The 20384-nt window shown below is 42.5% G+C and overlaps 1 protein-coding gene and 1 non-coding gene across 2 annotated transcripts in view; one reads left to right on the top strand and one right to left on the bottom strand.

Annotated features, from left to right (window-relative positions):
• The window catches only part of iglon5 (IgLON family member 5), a 493945-nt gene extending 476679 nt beyond the window's left edge, over positions 1–17266 (top strand). Inside the window, exons 5-9 of the mRNA XM_061958753.2 lie at positions 2835–2966; positions 3037–3157; positions 10168–10319; positions 17038–17169; positions 17216–17266. Of these exons, the coding sequence (XP_061814737.2) occupies positions 2835–2966; positions 3037–3157; positions 10168–10319; positions 17038–17129 (497 nt within the window). The 3' untranslated portion in view covers positions 17130–17169; positions 17216–17266. The remainder of the gene's footprint in view (positions 1–2834; positions 2967–3036; positions 3158–10167; positions 10320–17037; positions 17170–17215) is intronic.
• On the bottom strand, positions 7246–7317 carry trnae-uuc (transfer RNA glutamic acid (anticodon UUC)). Its single transcript has one exon. It is a non-coding gene; the product is annotated as a tRNA-Glu (tRNA).
• Positions 17267–20384: the final 3118 nt, after the last annotated feature.

Raw genomic sequence — 20384 nt, 5'->3', positions numbered from 1 at the left:
TGAATGGGCAATATACAAACCTCATCATATCCCACATTTCTCAACCGATTTGAACCGTTCCAACATCCACACACTCCACTCACCCTGGACATTCAAGCATTTCAGTTCCGCTGGCGCGTATCGGTGGTTCAGCGGCTTGCCCACATAGGGCATTCACACGCAATTCCTACCGGAATTGCAAATTCTAGTTCAACAGTGAAATGTAAAAGGTTGTTAGAATAATTATGTATAAGCTATCAAACAACTCTTATGCTTAAAGGCCGTTGCTATAGTTATTATCAATTGTGCTGTAGTTGTACTTTTCTATTTGTGCAAAGACACAACTACTAATCTTGCTTTGCGAGTTGTCTCGTATCAGCAGTTTGTTTCCAGACCCTGCCTGCTGACAGCCAAGAATGGACATCGAGTACCTCAACGCAGACAAAACAGAGACAGGGCAAAATCACGAGTGTCAGCACATTTCCATTCTGAATAATCATGTATTGTGTCTACTGGGGCTGCTTGCATTACCCTTCCCTTCAGAAGCAGCCTCAGTGATGTTAACTAGGGACCTCCCGAATAAATAGAGGAGCACGTGGGACTGTACCTTAGAGCGTAGGGTGAAGCTGTAGCTGAGTGTAATACATCTCCTCAGGAGCCAAATTGAACTCTGTCTCTGCATGATTCCTTCTTCTTGTCTTGTGTAATAGATAGTTTGGTGTTTGAACCTGACAAGATAAGATGCTTTTGTGGAAAATAAGATTTTATATCCTGGTAGAGAATGGTGTAAACAAGACAATAATTTCTTAGTGTCCGTTCTTACAACAACAATGTTGCTACATCTTAGTTATTATACAGGTAACGGAACGTAAATGAAGAATTGTTGACGGCTTTTGAATGCATTTTTTAAGTGATTTAGAGGCAGAATGGATTGTTCACATTAGCTGCATTGCTAGCCACCAAGAAAAAGATGATTATTACAAATTAGAATGCAAAAAACATAAAAACTTGTGACTTCTTGCCTCTCATAATGATTGTGAATGATAGGCAAAATTCCAAAAAAGAGGGCAGTTCCCCTTTAAAGATTGTTGATGATAGCAGTATATATATATATACCAGTGACGTGCAGTCACTAGAGGCAGGTGAGGCGGGTCTCACCTGCCATCATGGAAAGAAAAAAAATGTAAAAAGAAAAAAAAAAAATTAAATTGTTATATGTATCCAGTGATTATACTATAAAGTTATTTTCCATTTAACTTCACCAGTTTTAGATTATTTTTATTCAAAATCGCTGAATTTTCACATTTGCCGTTCAAATACTGAGAAGAGACGGTGCGGTGATCAGCAGCCAGTTGAGGCACGTCACTCAGTGCCTCAACATGGATTGCGCAATGACTCGGCTAACTGCTGGCCTGCTGTGCAGTGAGACTGTATTGCTATATGAACTATATTATACATTTCCATAGTTTAGTTAGCTGAGGTATATAATGTACAGTGTATTTTGTCAACAACTGTATGTGTGTAACGTATTTCTTGTGCTGAGCAATCATAAAACTGCTGCGAAGACGCAATGTGTGAGGCTCGCCTCCTGCACCCCCGCCGTAGAATTGTTATATCAACTAAAGCCCACACTTAAACTTTCCACGTGCAAGATTGAATCTATTTAAAAAAAGTATTTCATAAGAAGCCAAAAAGTGCAAAAACAATAATGTTCGTGTTGGAGGAGTTGTGAATGACTGCAGGGCCACAACATTAGGTACACCTGCAAACTGCAGGTGTACCTAATTCACAACTCCTCCAACACGAACATTATTGTTTTTGCACTTTTTGGCTTCTTATTAAATAACTTTTGTAACCTATTTTCATGGGCTTTCCTTTTTGTGATGTTAAGTTCCTGTTATGCGCTGTTATACAGTATATGCCTTGAGCTCTTATTTTGAAGGTGCTAAGAGCAGAAGTGATGTCACGTTGCGGGGGTTTTTGAAAGAAGGTAAATAAAGTGGTCCTCGTGTAAACTGGAGCCTCCGTGTTTGTTATTTTGTAGTTTCATACAGTATAGGCGACATTTATAAACCCTCGGTTACACTTTTTTAAATAGATTCAATCTTGCACGTGGAAAGTTTAAGTGAGGGCTTTAGTTGCGGCGCATGGACTTAATTTCTAAGTAAAGGTAAGACCATAATAACCTTTTTTTTATTAAATGTGCTTTTTTGTGTGCTACAGTTTGTATGTGTAAAGTTAAAGTTAAGTTAAAGTAGCAATGATTGTCACACACACACTAGGTGTAATGAAATTTGTCCTCTGCATTTGACCCATCCCCTTGTTCACCCCCTGGGAGGTGAGGGGAGCAGTGGGCAGCAGCGGCGCCGCGCCTGGTAATCATTTTTGGTGATTTAACCCCCAATTCCAACCCTTGATGCTGAGTGCCAAGCAGGGAAGAATGCTGGTATGAGCTTTTAAACATAACCCGTTAACTGCTGCCAATCAAATGGTGAATAAGATACTCTTTAGGGTTCATATGTTTGTAAATCTGACTGTGATGAAGTCAGTGCCTCACCAGCCATCAACCTCACCGCACGTCATTGATGTATACATATATATATATATATGTTTTTTCAACAACCCAAATAAGCCAAATAATGAATCACTTGATGAATGAACAAAGATCTTGCAAAATGTATCGACCGGCTGTGATTATGGAATAAATGACTGAAAAAGGTTCGGACGCCCATCAAAGTGGAGCAACCAGACCTGAATGGGACCAGTTTCAAATCAGATCATGTGACACCGTACTGGATCGGCCTGAATTAGACCAGATCACCAAAACCTCACCGTTCTCTTTGACCTTTCTCCAGACGGTCTGGTGAGCGAAGGCGAGTTCCTGGACATCACCGACATCAAGAGGCAGCAGGCTGAGGACTACGAGTGCATCACCCACAACGGCGTCGCTCCGCCCGACCAGCACAAGGTCAAGGTCACGGTCAACTGTGAGTACATTCCAGTCAGCGCCGCATCCAAGTCACGTGACCATAACCTCGCCCTCCTTGTCGCCCGCAGACCCCCCCATGATCACAGACGTGAAGGACATGCCGGCCCATTTCGGAAAGATGGCCATCTTGCGCTGCGAGGCCATGGCGGTCCCGCCGGCCTCCTTCGAGTGGTACCGGGATGACCACAGGTGAGGTGCATTAATGTGTGTGTGGGGGGGATGCTAAAATGTCTTCATGTTTTTTAGTGCCACTTAAAATGTTTTGGACTAGCTGCAGGCTTCAAGCGATTGAGGCCTGCTTCATTCCAACGCAGTCGTCCAAACTATGAAATGAAAGCACGGGTTACCTGTTCAAAGTCGTTAAAAGAAAATCACAAAGAAATGTGTGAGGATGACCCCCCTACAGGGGTTTGCTTTGAAAACTTTCAGCCCCACCTAAAACAAAATTCACCAGCCGCCCCTGATTATGATGCATTCTCATTTTAGGCAAAGTATAAGACAATACTTTCTTAACAGTATCATTGTAACCAGGAATAAGTCTTCAAGTAACAATATTCAAACGCTAACATTGTTGGGTAAGACAGAATTTGCTTTTATTCTGAATCCAGTGAAACAGATTGGTGGTTTTACCTGATATAAAGACTTTCAGGTGTTTATATATGTTTATGTTGAAGTATTTGACAGACGCTTTTATCCAAAGCGACATACATTAAAAAAATACATATAAAACAATCACTTCATCATGATCATTTAAGAGAAGAATGTAATAGAAAATATCAATACAAAGTGTCAAGACAGAATAAACTCTCAACAGAGATACAGTCTATAAGATATATAGATACTGTGGAAGGATGCAGATATGTTTAAGAGTTCTTTCTTTTTACATAACCATGTTTAGAGTATCTAGTACTTTTCCTTTTTGTATTCTACCAGTCTCTCTTTGTCTTCAGATTGTCTGTTTAGTGTCTTAAACCATCAGGAATGTGAAATACAACACCCACTGGTTTCTTATCAGTGGTGCGTATTATCACTAATACGTGTTAATATTTATAATAACAATATCACTAATACTTGTTAAAATTTATAATAATATGACTAATACTTGTTAATATTTTTAATAATATCACTAATACGTGTTAATATTTATTATAATATCACTAATATGTGTTAATATTTATAATAACAATATCACTAATACTTGTTCATATTTATAAAAATATCACTAATACTTGGTTCATATTTATAATACTATCAGGGGAGATGGGGATTTTCTTTTGTGTGAGAAAAAGTTGTTTTTCCCATGGAATGCCAGATCAACTAGAGCAGCCGATATGAATGTATTGATTAAGCTGATCTCCTAAAGCTTTGGTATATGCTTCAAAATATTCCAATTCTGTCTTGATGGTCCTTCTTACTCAGCATATATGTCATCGAAAGAATTTGGGATTGACCAGTAACTTAGATTCCCTGGGAGGAAGAACTGGTCCGACGCAAAAATATCTAATGTATTCATACATTGTTTATGTAGGATATACGAATGTATATATAACCTAATCATATTGTTTATTCAATTTAAAAATAGCTGACCGTTTTTTTTCCCCCCTTCTCTGGGATTATATTCCCAGTTTTGGTCTCGGACATCTGGTCACTTATAGCATATAAGAATATTCTATTACTGTTAAGCAAACTACGAATAATAAAATGTGTCCTTTATCATAGCTACACGTATGACACAAAAGGTGGTGAAAATCAGTGGTATTCAGTGAGGTAAGATGAATTCAATGTTCATTGCTCCTGCCAAATGAATTGCACTGAGTGGAGCGAATCACCACTCCAAGATGGCGGCCCCGCGTCTCGTCAGCGCCAGTAGGCAGTAGCGCTCCATGCCGCGTACCCTTAGAACATGTCTTTGCTTCAAGCTGTGTGCTGGATTCTCAAATGCGCTCGTTTACACGCCAATTCTGACAAAGCTTCTTCTAAATGTGGCCAAAACAAACAGGTAGCACAACATTTTCTGTCCATTTGTTCTGATAGCGTAAATCCGAGCTTCAGGTGAAAAGTACTGAGGAAAATGAAGTTGATTTCCTCTCTCCGTGGCCGCTCATACACGTGTTGTTGTTTATTTCAGACGGTCCCCGAGAGCTCAGTGATTTAGCATCTGGCTGAGGGAGTCGCCAAAGTACTTTGACCGAGCTCCTGCCAGGCAAACACTTGATAATGGGATAAGATTGGCCCCAGATGGAAAAGAGAGGTTATTTATGGTCTACTTAGGCCTTAAAAACAAAAGCATTTTAGTGTGCGTGCATTTTAAATCAAATGCTTGAATTTTGTATGCTTTGATTTTGCATGTCATTGATTGATTGATTGATTGATTGATTGATTGAGACTTTTATTAGTAGATTGCACAGTGAAGTACATATTCCGTACAATTGACCAATAAATGGCAGAGGTGTGGACTCGAGTCACATGACTTGGACTCGAGTCAGACTCGAGTCATGAATTTGATGACTTTAGACTCGACTTGACAAAATGTAAAAAGACTTGCAACTCAACTTAGACTTTAACATCAATGACTTGTGACTTCACTTGGACTTGAGCCTTTTGAATTGACATGACTTGACATGACTTGCTACTTTCCCCAAAGCCCAAAGATGAAAAAGTTATTCGGGAGCGCTCCGTATTTTTCATTGTGTACTTGTCTATCAGCGTTGCGTGTGTCAGCTGGTGTGGTCTCAGTACAACAGCCAATCAAATTAGATCTACTTTGTTTTCATCACACAGCATTCATCCAATCAAATTGCAGGACAACCAACGAAGAAGACATGTCCAAACCACACGCCAGTGAACAAAAAATGATACCTAAAATAATTTTGTTTGGGTATAAAAATTACGAGGTGGTCAACACAAAACGGTTTGCAGTATGCAACACATGCGGTTCGAAAATTACTGATGGAGAGGCAACAACTTCCAACTTCGTCCGGCATTTGAAGTTGCACAAAGAACGGTAAGTTTTGAATGTAAGATAACGTTTATTGGCTAAGTAACGTGACTTTTATTTGCTGTGTAGTTAAATCAGTGAGGCTGTAAACTCACTGCTAACGTTATAACGTTATTGCAAACTCGGGAATCTGTTGCCGTTCACTACCTTATTCATACTTTTTGTTCAGTGATTTTTTTTAAGCAGGGTTACGTTAGTCAATATATCACACGTAACGTTAAACGGCGGTCAGCAGCACCGCGTATTTTAGCCACCTAAAAAAAGACAAAAATAGTAAAATAAAGGTCAGTTAAAATGTATACTATATTATGAATATGTGTACCGTTTTAGCTAGCTTTCTGACATACTGTTGGTTGTTTACCTCAGTGGTCCCCAACCACCGGGCCGCGGCCCGGTACTGGTCCGTGGATCGATTGGTATCGGGCCGCACAAGAAATAATTATTTTTTTTATTTTTATTTTTAAATTAAATCAACATAAAAACACAAGATACACTTACAAGTAGTGCACAAACTCTCTCCCCCCTTTTGTTCTGGGCATTGAACATGAAGACTCTTTCTTCACTGTTCCGAGTGGCCATGAGAGTCTTGGCAGTGCCTGCCTCCAGTGCTCCAGTGGAGCGAGTTTTCAGCCATGGTGGCATCATACTACGCCCCCATCGTGCACAAATGACTGACAGACTCTTGGCTAATTTGGTCTTTTGCAAATGCAATGCAGCATAGGGCCCTGACATATAAAAAGTACAACTTTTTTGTTATGTTCACGTATATGTCATGTTTTTTCAATGTTAACACTTTTGTACAAATAAGTACATTTGCACTTTATTTTTCAATGTGTTTGTTCTGTAAAGGAATGAGTTAATGTTTAAAATGACTGGTTAATAGTGCTATTATAAAGTGCAATGTCAGCACAATTTTCTTTCCTGCAATTTAAAATGCACTTGTTTTAATAAATAAATACAGCGTTTGAAAAGCCTACACAATCTGTGTTAATATATTAGTCTGTGGTTAAAAGGACTTGAAAGGACTCGAAACTCAAAATGCAGGACTTAGGACTTGACTTGAGACTTTCCAGTCTTGACTTTGGACTTGACTCGGGGCTTGCCTGTCTTGACTCGGGACTTGACTCGGACTTGAGGGCAAAGACTTGAGACTTACTTGTGACTTGCAAAACAATGACTTGGTCCCACCTCTGATAAATGGTAACACCCCAATAAGTTTCTCAACTTGTTTAAGTCAGGATCCACGTTAATCAATTCATGGTACAAGGGTTGGATAGCTTTCCCTGACCGGGAATCGAACCCGGGCCACGGCGGTGAAAGCGCCGAATCCTAGCCACTAGACCACCAGGGAGCTATGTTGTGTATTTTCATGTCATGAGTCTGTCACCTCATGTCATGCCTTGTATTGACTTTATTGGTGTTTTCTTAGCTCCGGTTCAGCGCTCTTATTTTGGTGGTTTTTCTTGTTGGAGTGTTCCTGCAAGCAGCTTCACTCTTGAGAGCAACATGGGGCATCCTACAGAGCATTAATAAAATGGTGCTAAGAAGGATTATCCTCAGTACGTCAGATGGAAATGTAAAAAATGACAATATGATGAAAGCTTCAATAAGTCAGTTGAGGACTTGAATGAAAATCCCACTCGATGTTCCTTGAAGGTGTGACAAAAGGAGGAAATAATCAATATTGTGGGGAAAAATGGAAATCCAAGACCTCAACGGATTGTGACGGAGTTAATATGGAAAGGATAAAAAAAAGTATATATTTATAATAACAATATCACTAATACTTGTTAAAATGTATAATATTTTGACTAATACTTGTTAATAGTTTTTAATAATATCACTAATACGTGTTAATATTGATTATAATATTACTAATACGTGTTAATATTTATAATAACAATATCACTAATACTTGTTAAAATGTATAATAATATGACTAATACTTGTTAATATTTTTAATAATATCACTAATACGTGTTAATATTTATAATAACAATATCACTAATCCTTGTTAAAATGTATAATAATATGACTAATACTTGTTAATATTTTTAATAATATCACTAATACGTGTTAATATTTATTATAATATCACTAATATGTGTTAATATTTATAATAACAATATCACTCATACTTGTTCATATTTATAATAATATCACTAATACTTGGTTCATATTTATAATACTATCACTAATACTTGTTAATATTTATAATAATATCACTAATACGTGTTAATATTTATTATAATATCACTAATACTTGTTCATATTTATAATAACAATATCACTAATACTTGTTAATATTTATAATAATATCACTAATACTTGTTAATATTTATAATAATATCACTAATACGTGTTAATATTTATTACAATATCACTAATACTTGTTAATATTTATAATAACAATATCACTAATACTTGTTAATATTTTTAATAATATCACTAATACGTGTTAATATTTATTATAATATCACTAATACTTGTTAATATTTATAATAACAATATCACTAATACTTGTTAATATTTATAATAATATCACTAATACTTGTTCATATTTATAATAATATCACTAATACTTGTTAATGTTTATAATAATATCACTAATACTTGTTAATATTTATAATAACAATATCACTAATACTTGTTAATATTTATAATAATATCACTAATACTTTTTAATATTTATAATAATATCACTAATACTTGTTAATATTTATAATAATATCACTAATACTTTTTAATATTTATAATAATATCACTAATACTTGTTAATATTTATAATAATATCACTAATATGTGTTAATATTTATTACAATATCACTAATACTTGTTAATATTTATAATAACAATATCACTAATACTTGTTAATATTTTTAATAATATCACTAATACTTTTTAATATTTATAATAATATCACTAATACTTGTTAATATTTATAATAATATCACTAATACTTGTTAATATTTATAATAATATCACTAATACGTGTTAATATTTATTACAATATCACTAATACTTGTTAATATTTATAATAACAATATCACTAATACTTGTTAATATTTATAATAATATCACTAATACGTGTTAATATTTATAATAATATCACTAATGCGTGTTAATATTTATTACAATATCACTAATACTTGTTAATATTTATAATAATATCACTAATACGTGTTAATATTTATTACAATATCACTAATACTTGTTAATATTTATAATAACAATATCACTAATACTTGTTAATATTTTTAATAATATCACTAATACGTGTTAATATTTATTATAATATCACTAATACTTGTTAATATTTATAATAACAATATCACTAATACGTGTTAATATTTATAATAATATCACTAATACTTTTTAATATTTATAATAATATCACTAATACTTGTTAATATTTATAATAATATCACTAATACTTGTTAATATTTATAATAATATCACTAATACGTGTTAATATTTATTACAATATCACTAATACTTGTTAATATTTATAATAACAATATCACTAATACTTGTTAATATTTTTAATAATATCACTAATACGTGTTAATATTTATTATAATATCACTAATACTTGTTAATATTTATAATAACAATATCACTAATACTTGTTAATATTTATAATAATATCACTAATACTTGTTAATATTTATAATAATATCACTAATACTTTTTAATATTTATAATAATATCACTAATACTTGTTAATATTTATATTAACAATATCACTAATACTTGTTAATATTTATAATAACAATATCACTAATACTTGTTAATATTTATAATAACAATATCACTAATACTTGTTAATATTCAAGTCAGGAAATGTAAATGGAGTATTGTTGGTGGTTTTTGAATGTTTTTATTGGGTTTTCTGGGCAGAATAAAGGACCTCCCATTGGCTTTGCTGTCAGCAGACTTTTATTGAGGTTTCTTTACGAGGTAGAATTAATTAAAAAATATACACCCGTCTTGTCTTTATAATTATTGTAAACGATAGGCCAAATATATATAATTTATAATAATATATATAATTTATAATTATTGTAAACGATAGCCCAAATTCCCCCAACAGTCCTCTTCAAGTTGAAGTAGCACTCGACTCATAATTGAGTGACAGCTTTGTGGTGCGCCAACAGTTTTTGTGACGTGATGTTGGCGTCTTCCCTTTCCGCCCCCGCAGGCCCGTGGAGCGCGACAGCAACCTGAAGATCAAGAACGAAAAGACGCGCTCGCTGCTGGTGTTCAGCAACGTGACGGAGAAGCACTTTGGCAACTACACCTGCTTCGCCACCAACCGCCTGGGGGCCTCCAACGCCAGCATGTTGCTCTACCGTAAGTCTCCCGCCCCCTTTTTTGGCTCGTTAGCGCTCGTTAGTTGTCATGGCTCCCCTCGCCCAGTTCCCATTACCCGCCCCCCAGTGAGCGTTTCCCTGCCCCTCCGTTTCCCCCGTCACCCTCCCCCAGCTCCTCGCCGCGTTTGGCGTGGCCATCTTAAACGACCCGTCTCTTTCTTTTCCGCCTTTCATTCCTCGGCCCATTATCCCGGCTGGCCGCCCTTCATTGACTCACTCCCCCGTCAGACCCATACGTCTTCCTGCTCCCCTTCTCCCATTTCTGTCAGCCTATCTCTCCATCGCCCTAATCTGCTGCCGCCGTTGTCGCCAGCGCCGCAAACCTCTTCCATTCTCAGGCACGGCGACGCAAAACCGCCTTCGTGGCATTTGGAACCCCCCGTTTGTTGTCGCTCCCTTGTCATGACCCCCCCCTCCCCGTTTGTTGTCGCTCCCTTGCCATAACCCCCCGTTTGTTGTCGCTCCCTTGTCATGGCCCCACGTTTGTTGTCGCTCCTTTGTCATGACCCCCCGTTTGTTGTCGCTCCCTTGTCATGACCCCCCGTTTGTTGTCGCTCCCTTGTCATGACCCCCTGTTTGTTGTCGCTCCCTTGTCATGACCCCCCGTTTGTTGTCGCTCCCTTGTCATGACCCCCCCCTCCCCCCGTTTGTTGTCGCTCCCTTGCCATGACCCCCCGTTTGTTGTCGCTCCCTTGTCATGGCCCCACGTTTGTTGTCGCTCCCTTGTCATGACCCCCCGTTTGTTGTCGCTCCCTTGTCATGACCACCCCGTTTGTTGTCGCTCCCTTGTCATGACCCCCCCCCCCCCCCGTTTGTTATAGCTCCCTTGTCATGACCCCCCGTTTGTTGTCGCTCCCTTGCCATGACCCCCCGTTTGTTGTCGCTCCCTTGCCACGACCCCCTGTTTGTTGTCGCTCCCTTGTCATGACCCCCCGTTTGTTGTCGCTCCCTTGTCATGACCCCCCCGTTTGTTGTCGCTCCCTTGTCATGACCCCCCGTTTGTTGTCGCTCCCTTGTCATGACCCCTCGTTTGTTGTCGCTCCCTTGTCATGGCCCCCCGTTTGTTGTCGCTCCCTTGTCATGGCCCCCCGTTTGTTGTCGCTCCCTTGTCATGACCCCCCGTTTGTTGTCGCTCCCTTGTCATGACCCCCTGTTTGTTGTCGCTCCCTTGTCATGACCCCCCGTTTGTTGTCGCTCCCTTGCAATGACCCCCCGTTTGTTGTCGCTCCCTTGTCATGGCCCCTCGTTTGTTGTCGCTCCCGTGTCATGTGACCCCTCGTTTGTTGTCGCTCCCTTGCAATGACCCCCCCTTTGTTGTCGCTCCCTTGTCATGGCCCCACGTTTGTTGTCGCTCCCTTGTCATGAACCCCCGTTTGTTGTCGCTCCCTTGTCATGACCCCCCCCCGTTTGTTGTCGCTCCCTTGTCATGACCCCCCCGTTTGTTGTCGCTCCCTTGCCATGACCCCTGTTTGTTGTCGCTCTCTTGTCATGACCCCCGTTTGTTGTCGCTCCCTTGTCATGACCCCCCGTTTGTTGTCGCTCCCTTGTCATGACCCCCTGTTTGTTGTCACTCCCTTGTCATGACCCCATGTTTGTTGTCGCTCCCTTGTCATGACCCCCTGTTTGTTGTCGCTCCCTTGTCATGACCCCCCGTTTGTTGTCGCTCCCTTGTCATGACCCCCTGTTTGTTGTCGCTCCCTTGTCATGACCCCCTGTTTGTTGTCGCTCCCTTGTCATGACCCCCCGTTTGTTGTCGCTCCCTTGCAATGACCCCCCCGTTTGTTGTCTCTCCCTTGTCATGGCCCCTCGTTTGTTGTCGCTCCCGTGTCATGTGACCCCTCGTTTGTTGTCGCTCCCTTGTCATGACCCCCTGTTTGTTGTCACTCCCGTGTCATGACCCCTCATTTGTTGTCGCTCCCTTGTCATGACCCCCCGTTTGTTGTCGCTCCCTTGTCATGATCCCCCGTTTGTTGTCGCTCCCTTGTCATGACCCCCTGTTTGTTGTCACTCCCTTGTCATGACCCCATGTTTGTTGTCGCTCCCTTGTCATGACCCCCTGTTTGTTGTCGCTCCCTTGTCATGACCCCCCCGTTTGTTGTTGCTCCCTTGTCATGACCCTCCCCCCGCCCCCCACCGTTTGTTGTCGCTCCCTTGCCATGACCCCCCGTTTGTTGTCGCTCCCTTGTCATGGCCCCACGTTTGTTGTCGCTCCCTTGTCATGACCCCCCGTTTGTTGTCGCTCCCTTGTCATGACCCCCCCGTTTGTTGTCGCTTCCTTGTCATGATCCCCCCCCCCCCCGTTTGTTGTTGCTCCCTTGTCATGACCCCCCCCCGTTTGTTGTCGCTCCCTTGCCATGACCCCCCGTTTGTTGTCGCTCCCTTGTCATGACCCCCCGTTTGTTGTCGCTCCCTTGCCATGACCCCCCGTTTGTTGTCGCTCCCTTGTCATGACCCCCCGTTTGTTGTCGCTCCCTTGTCATGACCCCCCCGTTTGTTGTCGCTTCCTTGTCATGATCCCCCCCCCCCCCCCGTTTGTTGTTGCTCCCTTGTCATGACCCCCCCCCGTTTGTTGTCGCTCCCTTGCCATGACCCCCCGTTTGTTGTCGCTCCCTTGTCATGACCCCCCGTTTGTTGTCGCTCCCTTGCCATGACCCCCCGTTTGTTGTCGCTCCCTTGTCATGACCCCCCGTTTGTTGTCGCTCCCTTGTCATGACCCCCCCGTTTGTTGTCGCTCTCTTGTCATGGCCCCCCATTTGTTGTCGCTCCCTTGTCATGACCCCCCGTTTGTTGCCGCTCCCTTGTCATGGCGTCCCCGTTTGTTGTAGCTCCCTTGTCATGACCGCCCGTTTGTTGTCGCTCCCTTGCCATGACCCCCCGTTTGTTGTCGCTCCCTTGTCATGACCCCCCGTTTGTTGTCGCTCCCTTGTCATGACCCCTCGTTTGTTGTCGCTCCCTTGTCATGACCCCTCGTTTGTTGTCGCTCCCTTGTCATGACCCCCCGTTTGTTGTCGCTCCCTTGTCATGACAAGGGAGCGACAACAAACGGGGGGTCGCTCCCTTGTCATGACCCCCCCCCACCCGTTTGTTGTCGCTCCCTTGTCATGACCCCCCGTTTGTTGTCGCTCCCTTGTCATGACCCCCTGTTTGTTGTCGCTCCCTTGCCATGACCCCCCGTTTGTTGTCGCTCCCTTGTCATGACCCCCCCCCCACCCCCGTTTGTTGTCGCTCCCTTGCCATGACCCCCCGTTTGTTGTCGCTCCCTTGTCATGACCCCTCGTTTGTTGTCGCTCCCTTGTCATGACCCCCCGTTTGTTGTCGCTCCCTTGTCATGACCCCCCGTTTGTTGTCGCTCCCTTGTCATGACCCCTCGTTTGTTGTCGCTCCCTTGTCATGAGCCCCCGTTTGTTGTCACTCCCTTGTCATGACCCCCTCGTTTGTTGTCGCTCCCTTGCCACGACCCCCCGTTTGTTGTCGCTCCCTTGTCATGACCCCCTGTTTGTTGTCAATCCCTTGTCATGACCACATGTTTGTTGTCGCTCCCTTGCCATGACCCCCCGTTTGTTGTCGCTCCCTTGTCATGACCCCTCGTTTGTTGTCACTCCCTTGTCATGACCCTCCGTTTGTTGTCGCTCCCTTGTCATGACCCCCCCCCCGTTTGTTGTCGCTCCCTTGTCATGACCCCCCGTTTGTTGTCGCTCCCTTGCCATGACCCCCCCGTTTGTTGTCGCTCCCTTGTCATGACCCCCCGTTTGTTGTCGCTCCCTTGTCATGACCCCCCCGTTTGTTGTCGCTCTCTTGTCATGGCCCCCCATTTGTTGTCGCTCCCTTGTCATGACCCCCCGTTTGTTGCCGCTCCCTTGTCATGGCGTCCCCGTTTGTTGTCGCTCCCTTGTCATGACCCCCCGTTTGTTGTCGCTCCCTTGTCATGACCCCTCGTTTGTTGTCGCTCCCTTGTCATGACCCTCCGTTTGTTGTCGCTCCCTTGTCATGACCCCCCGTTTGTTGTCGCTCCCTTGTCATGACCCCCTGTTTGTTGTCACTCCCTTGTCATGACCCCATGTTTGTTGTCGCTCCCTTGTCATGACTCCCCGTTTGTTGTCGCTCTCTTGTCATTACCCCCCGTTTGTTGTCGCTCCCTTGTCATGACCCCCCATTTGTTGTCGCTCCCTTGTCATGACCCCCCGTTTGTTGTCGCTCCCTTGTCATGACCCCCCCCGTTTGTTGTCGCTCCCTTGTCATGACCCCCCGTTTGTTGTCGCTCCCTTGTCATGACTCCCCGTTTGTTGTCGCTCTCTTGTCATGACCCCCCGTTTGTTGTCGCTCCCTTGTCATGACCCCCCGTTTGTTGTCGCTCCCGTGTCATGACCCCTCGTTTGTTGTCGCTCCCTTGTCATGACCCCTCGTTTGTTGTCGCTCCCTTGTCATGACCCCCCGTTTGTTGTCGCTCCCTTGTCATGATCCCCTGTTTGTTGTCGCTCCCTTGTCATGACCCCCTGTTTGTTGTCGCTCTCTTGTCATTACCCCCCGTTTGTTGTCGCTCCCTTGTCACTACCCGATTTTACAGACCATAGGGCGCACCGGATTGTAAGGTGCACTGCCGACGAGCGGGTCTAGTGAGGTGGGAAAGAAGGATGGAAGGAAGGAAGGTGGGAAGGAAGGAAGGTAGTTGGAAGGAAGGAAGGAAGGAAGGAAAGGTGGGAAGGAGGAAAGGTGTGGATGGACAGAAGGAAGGAATAATGTTAGTGGGAAGGAAGGAAAGAAGGACGCAAGAAAGGTGGGAAGGAAGGATGAAGGAAAGTGGGAAGGAAAGAAGGTATGGATGGACAGAAGGAAGGGAGGATGGTAGTGGGAAGGAAGGAAGGTGGGAAGGAAGGTGCGAAGGAAGGAAGGTATGGAGGGACAGAAGGAAGGGAGGATAGTAATGGGAAGGAAAGAAGGTGGGAAGGAAGGATGGAAGGAAAGTGGGAAGGAAGGGTGGAAGGAAAGTGGGAAGGAATGGTGGAAGGAAGGTGGGAAGCAAGGAAGGTATGGAGGGACAGAAGGAAGGGAGGATGGTAGTGGGAAGGAAGGAAGGAAGGAAGGTGGGAAGGAAGGAAGGTATGGAGGGACAGAAGGAAGGGAGGATGGTAGTGGGAAGGAAGGAAGGAATGAAGGAAGGTATGGAGGGTCAGAAGGAAGGGAGGATAGTAATGGGAAGGAAAGAAGGTGGGAAGGAAGGATGGAAGGAAGGTGGGAATGAAGGATGGAAGGAAAGTGGGAAGGAAGGATGGAAGGAAGGTGGGAATGAAGGATGGAAGGAAAGTGGGAAGGAAGGGTGGAAGGAAAGTGGGAAACAAGGAAGGTATTGAGGGACAGAAGGAAGGGAGGATGGTAGTGGGGAAGAAGGAAGGAAGGAAGGTGGGAAAGAAGGAAGGAAGGAAGGAAGGAAGGAAGGAAGGTATGGAGGGACAGAAGGAAGGGAGGATGGTAGTGGGAAGGAAGGAAGGAAGGATTGAAGGAAGGAAGGAAGGAAGGAAGGAAGGAAGGAAGGAAGGAAGGAAGGAAGGTATGGATGGACAGAAGGAAGGGAGGATAGTAGTGGGAAGGAAAGAAGGTGGGAAGGAAGGATGGAAGGAAAGTGGGAAGGAAGGAAGGTATGGAGGGACAGAAGGAAGGGAGGATAGTAGTGGGAAGGAAAGAAGGTGGGAAGGAAGGATGGAAGGAAAGTGGGAAGGAAGGAAGGTACGGAGGGACAGAAGGAAGGGAGGATGGTAGTGGGATGGAAGGAAGGAAGGTATGGAGGGACAGAAGGAAGGGAGGATGGTAGTGGGAAGGAAAGAAGGTGGGAAGGAAGTATGGAAGGAAAGTGGGAAGGAAGGAAGGTATGGATGGACAGAAGGAAGGGAGGATGGTAGTGGGAAGGAAGGAAGGTGGGAAGGAAGGAAGGTATGGAGGGACAGAAGGAAGGGAGGATGGTAGTGGGAAGGAAGGAAGTTATGGATGGACAGAAGGAAGGGAGGATGGTAGTGGGAAAGAAGGCAGGACTGAAGGAAGGTATGGAGGGACAGAAGGAAGGGAGGATGGTAGTGGGAAGGAAGGAAGGAATGAAGGAAGGTATGGAGGGTCAGAAGGAAGGGAGGATAGTAATGGGAAGGAAAGAAGGTGGGAAGGAAGGATGGAAGGAAGGTGGGAATGAAGGATGGAAGGAAAGTGGGAAGGAAGGATGGAAGGAAGGTGGGAATGAAGGATGGAAGGAAAGTGGGAAGGAAGGGTGGAAGGAAAGTGGGAAACAAGGAAGGTATTGAGGGACAGAAGGAAGGGAGGATGGTAGTGGGGAAGAAGGAAGGAAGGAAGGTGGGAAAGAAGGAAGGAAGGATGGAAGGAAAGTGGGAAGGAAGGAAGGTATTGATGGACAGAAGGAAGGGAGGATGGTAGTGGGAAGGAAGGAAGGTGGGAAGGAAGGAAGGTACGGAGGGACAGAAGGAAGGGAGGATGGTAGTGGGAAGGAAGGAAGGTATGGAGGGACAGAAGGAAGGGAGGAATGAAGGAAGGTGGGAAAGAAGGAAGGAAGGAAGGAAGGAAGGAAGGAAGGAAGGAAGGAAGGAAGGAAGGTATGGATGGATGGACAGAAGGAAGGACATGATTTGCTGTGTAGTCTAATGTAAATATATATACAAGCTGTACACTGACTACTCTTCTCCTGATGGGTGTCCCTGCAGGACCGGGGGCCATTCAGGGTCTAGGAGTCGGTCTACAAGCAGGACTCGGCGTCTGGCTCTTCCTCTCCTGCGCTCTGCTGCTGGGGGTGTGAGGACCACCCCCACCATGGAGGTCCTCTAGCGCCCCCCCCCCCCCCCCCCCCTGCCATGGAGGTCCTCTAGCGCCCCCCCCCCCCCCTGCCATGGAGGTTGTCCTCTAGCGTTCCCTTTGACTCACCCCCCCCCCCCCCCAACCCAAACCCCCCCCCCCCCCCCCCCTCGCCTGATGAAAGGATGAGGCAAATGGAATTCTTTAATTACAAACCCATCACTGTGAACAAAAAGAATATGCATTGAGTCATTGAGTCATTGCATCAAACTGGAGACGACCCCCCTCCCCCTCCCCCTCCCCCTCCCCCTCCCCCTCCCCTCTTCTTCTTTCTCCCCTCTCTCTCTCTCTGTCGCCCCCTTCTGGAGTGAGCGCGCGCCTTCACCTTATGGCGCGTGTGATGACGTCACTTAACACGCATACGATGTGTACTAATGTAACTACAGAGTTTGCCTTATGGAGATAAATGTATGGAAGTGAGATAGTCATGTGACCTGTTTAAAGCGACACAGTATATATACACACACCAATACATATATGGTGTATGTACGGCTTTTTTTCCATTTCAGCGGTGAAGCTGCTATGAATGATGTCAAAACGTGCACACACCCAAAAAAAAAAAAAAAAAAAAAAAAAAAAAAAAAAAAAATTCGAACATCCCCACATTGACCTTTTTACTTTGTCTCGTCACCCCGAGTGTAAATATGTTTTCAAGCCGCGGCGTCTTTCACGCTCTTTGTTGCTCGTTGATAGCATGTTAGCGATGTCTCTGTTTGTGACTCCGCCATCACCCGCTCCCCCCCCCCTTGCACTTGTGTCTGTTCCCCCCCCTTGACCCCCGTCCCGCATTTTCCTTTTTTTGGGTGTTGCTACTACTACCGATGCTGATGATGTTAATACGTGACTACATGTGAGAAGAAGAAAAAGAAGAAAAAAAAACATAACCGTGGTGATGGGTCGGGTGGGATTATGGGTCATTTTTTTTATACTCTGGGACGCACTAAAATAACTGACAAAAAAAAAAATGGTGTAAAGTTTTCCTATTTTGCCATGACGAGCTTTTTAAAAATAGGTTGGATGATGATGATTATTATTATTATTGATTTGTAAAAGTGCATCTTTTTGTGCCATCTAGCCCAGCCTCTCTCTCTCTCTATACAGCGTGTTTGTCCTCTTGTCTCTGCATCTTTGTCTGACGTTTAATGGGATTCAACGGAGAAATAAAAGATGTAATAATGATTAAATAAATGACTGGCCAGTGGTGTATATTAGAGGTGTCAATGAAAATCGATTTTTGATTGAATCGTGATTTTTTATTTTTTATTTTTTTTTAATGAATCAATCCAACAAAACAATAATACCATAATAATGCATTTCCAATTCCAACACCAAACCCGAATAGCAATAAACAACCGAGAGGACACACAAACATGACACTAGTTCTAGTTTTTATTTATTTTTATTTTTTATCATCTTTTTATTTATTTTTTCAATACACTGTAGCACTTTGTTGTTTGCTCAAAGTAAAGTGCTTTTTTTTTTTTTACAAATAAAATCTATTATTATTATTATGACACAAAAGCAGTCAGTTAAAAATGAATATTATCAACAACAGTATCAATATTAGTAACAATGTCAACATAGCAGTGATTAAAAATCCCTCATTGACATTATCGTTACAGACATTTATTAAAAAATTAGAATCAATCAATCAATCAATCAATGTTTATTTATATAGCCCTAAATCACAAGTGTCTCAAAGGGCTGCACAAGCCACAACGACATCCTCGGTACAAAGCCCACATAAGGGCAAGGAAAAACTCACCCCAGTGGGACGTCGATGTGAATGATTATGAGAAACCTTGGAGAGGACCGCATATGTGGGTAACCCCCCCCCCCCTCTAGGGGAGACCGAAAGCAATGGATGTCGAGTGGGTCTGACATAATATTGTGAGAGTCCAGTCCATAGTGGATCCAACATAATAGTAAGAGTCCAGTCCATAGTGGGGCCAGCAGGACACCATCCCGAGCGGAGACGGGTCAGCAGCGCAGAGATGTTCCCAGCCGATGCACAGGCGAGCGGTCCACCCCGGGTCCCGACTCTGGACAGCCAGCACTTCATCCATGGCCACCGGACCTGTGCCCCCCCCCCCCCTCAAGGAAAAGGGGAGCAGAGGAGAAAAGAAAAGAAACGGCAGATCAACTGGTCTAACAGGGGGGTCTATTTAAAGGCTAGAGTATACAAATGAGTTTTAAGATGGGACTTAAATGCTTCTACTGAGGTAGCATCTCTAATTGTTACCGGGAGGGCATTCCATAGTACTGGAGCCCGAATAGAAAACGCTCTATAGCCCGCAGACTTTTTTTGGGGCTCTGGGAATCACTAATAAGCCGAATAACAATAATAATAAAAAATAAAAACATTAAGAAAAAAAAAAAATTAAACAAGAGTTTAAAAAATTTTAAAAGATTTGTTTTTGTTTTTATCTTAATAGATAAAAATATATATATATTTTAAAAAAAATGTAACTCTTGGTTCATTTTTTAAAAAATTTTTAAAATATATATATTTTTTTTATCTTAATAGATAAAAACAAATATATATTTAAAAAAAATTTTTACTCTTGGTTAATTTTTTTATTTTTTTTAATGTTTTTATTTTTTATAAATGTCTGTAACGATAATGTCAATTGACATTGTTACTACTATTGATACTGTTGTTGATAATATTCATTTTTGTCTGACTGCTTTTGGATTGTTTTGTGTCATAGTAATAATAATAATATATTTTATTTGTAAAAAAAAAAAAAAAAAATTATATTAAGAATCGTTCCAAATCATCACGATTCAATCAAAAATCTATTTTTTTATTTTTTATTTTTTTGTCCTGTCCAGCCACTCAGGCAAATCATGTTGTTGATGTAGATAATCTACAGATGCTGTACACATTTACTTTACAAAAGAGAAGTGTGGGATACTTCTCGTTGCCTTATTTGTGTTTGACTTTATTAAATGTTCGGGTAGCATTTTGTTGAACGAAAACAGTTTTCTTTTAAGTAATGTAGACATTTATCAGAGCTTTTATGGAGGAATGTAGTTAATCATCGAATTGGCACCCATATTACAGAAAAAAAGTATTGATTTTGAATCAGGAATCGGTTTGAATGGAGAATCGATTCTGAGTCAAATCGCTACCCCTCAAGAATCGAATCAAATCACGTGGTGCCCAACGATTCACAGCCCTAGTGGATATGGTTGC

The sequence above is a fragment of the Nerophis lumbriciformis genome, linkage group LG04, assembly GCF_033978685.3.
Source record: "Nerophis lumbriciformis linkage group LG04, RoL_Nlum_v2.1, whole genome shotgun sequence".
NCBI lineage: Eukaryota > Metazoa > Chordata > Actinopteri > Syngnathiformes > Syngnathidae > Nerophis > Nerophis lumbriciformis.
This window is presented reverse-complemented; position numbering and strand designations above follow the sequence as displayed.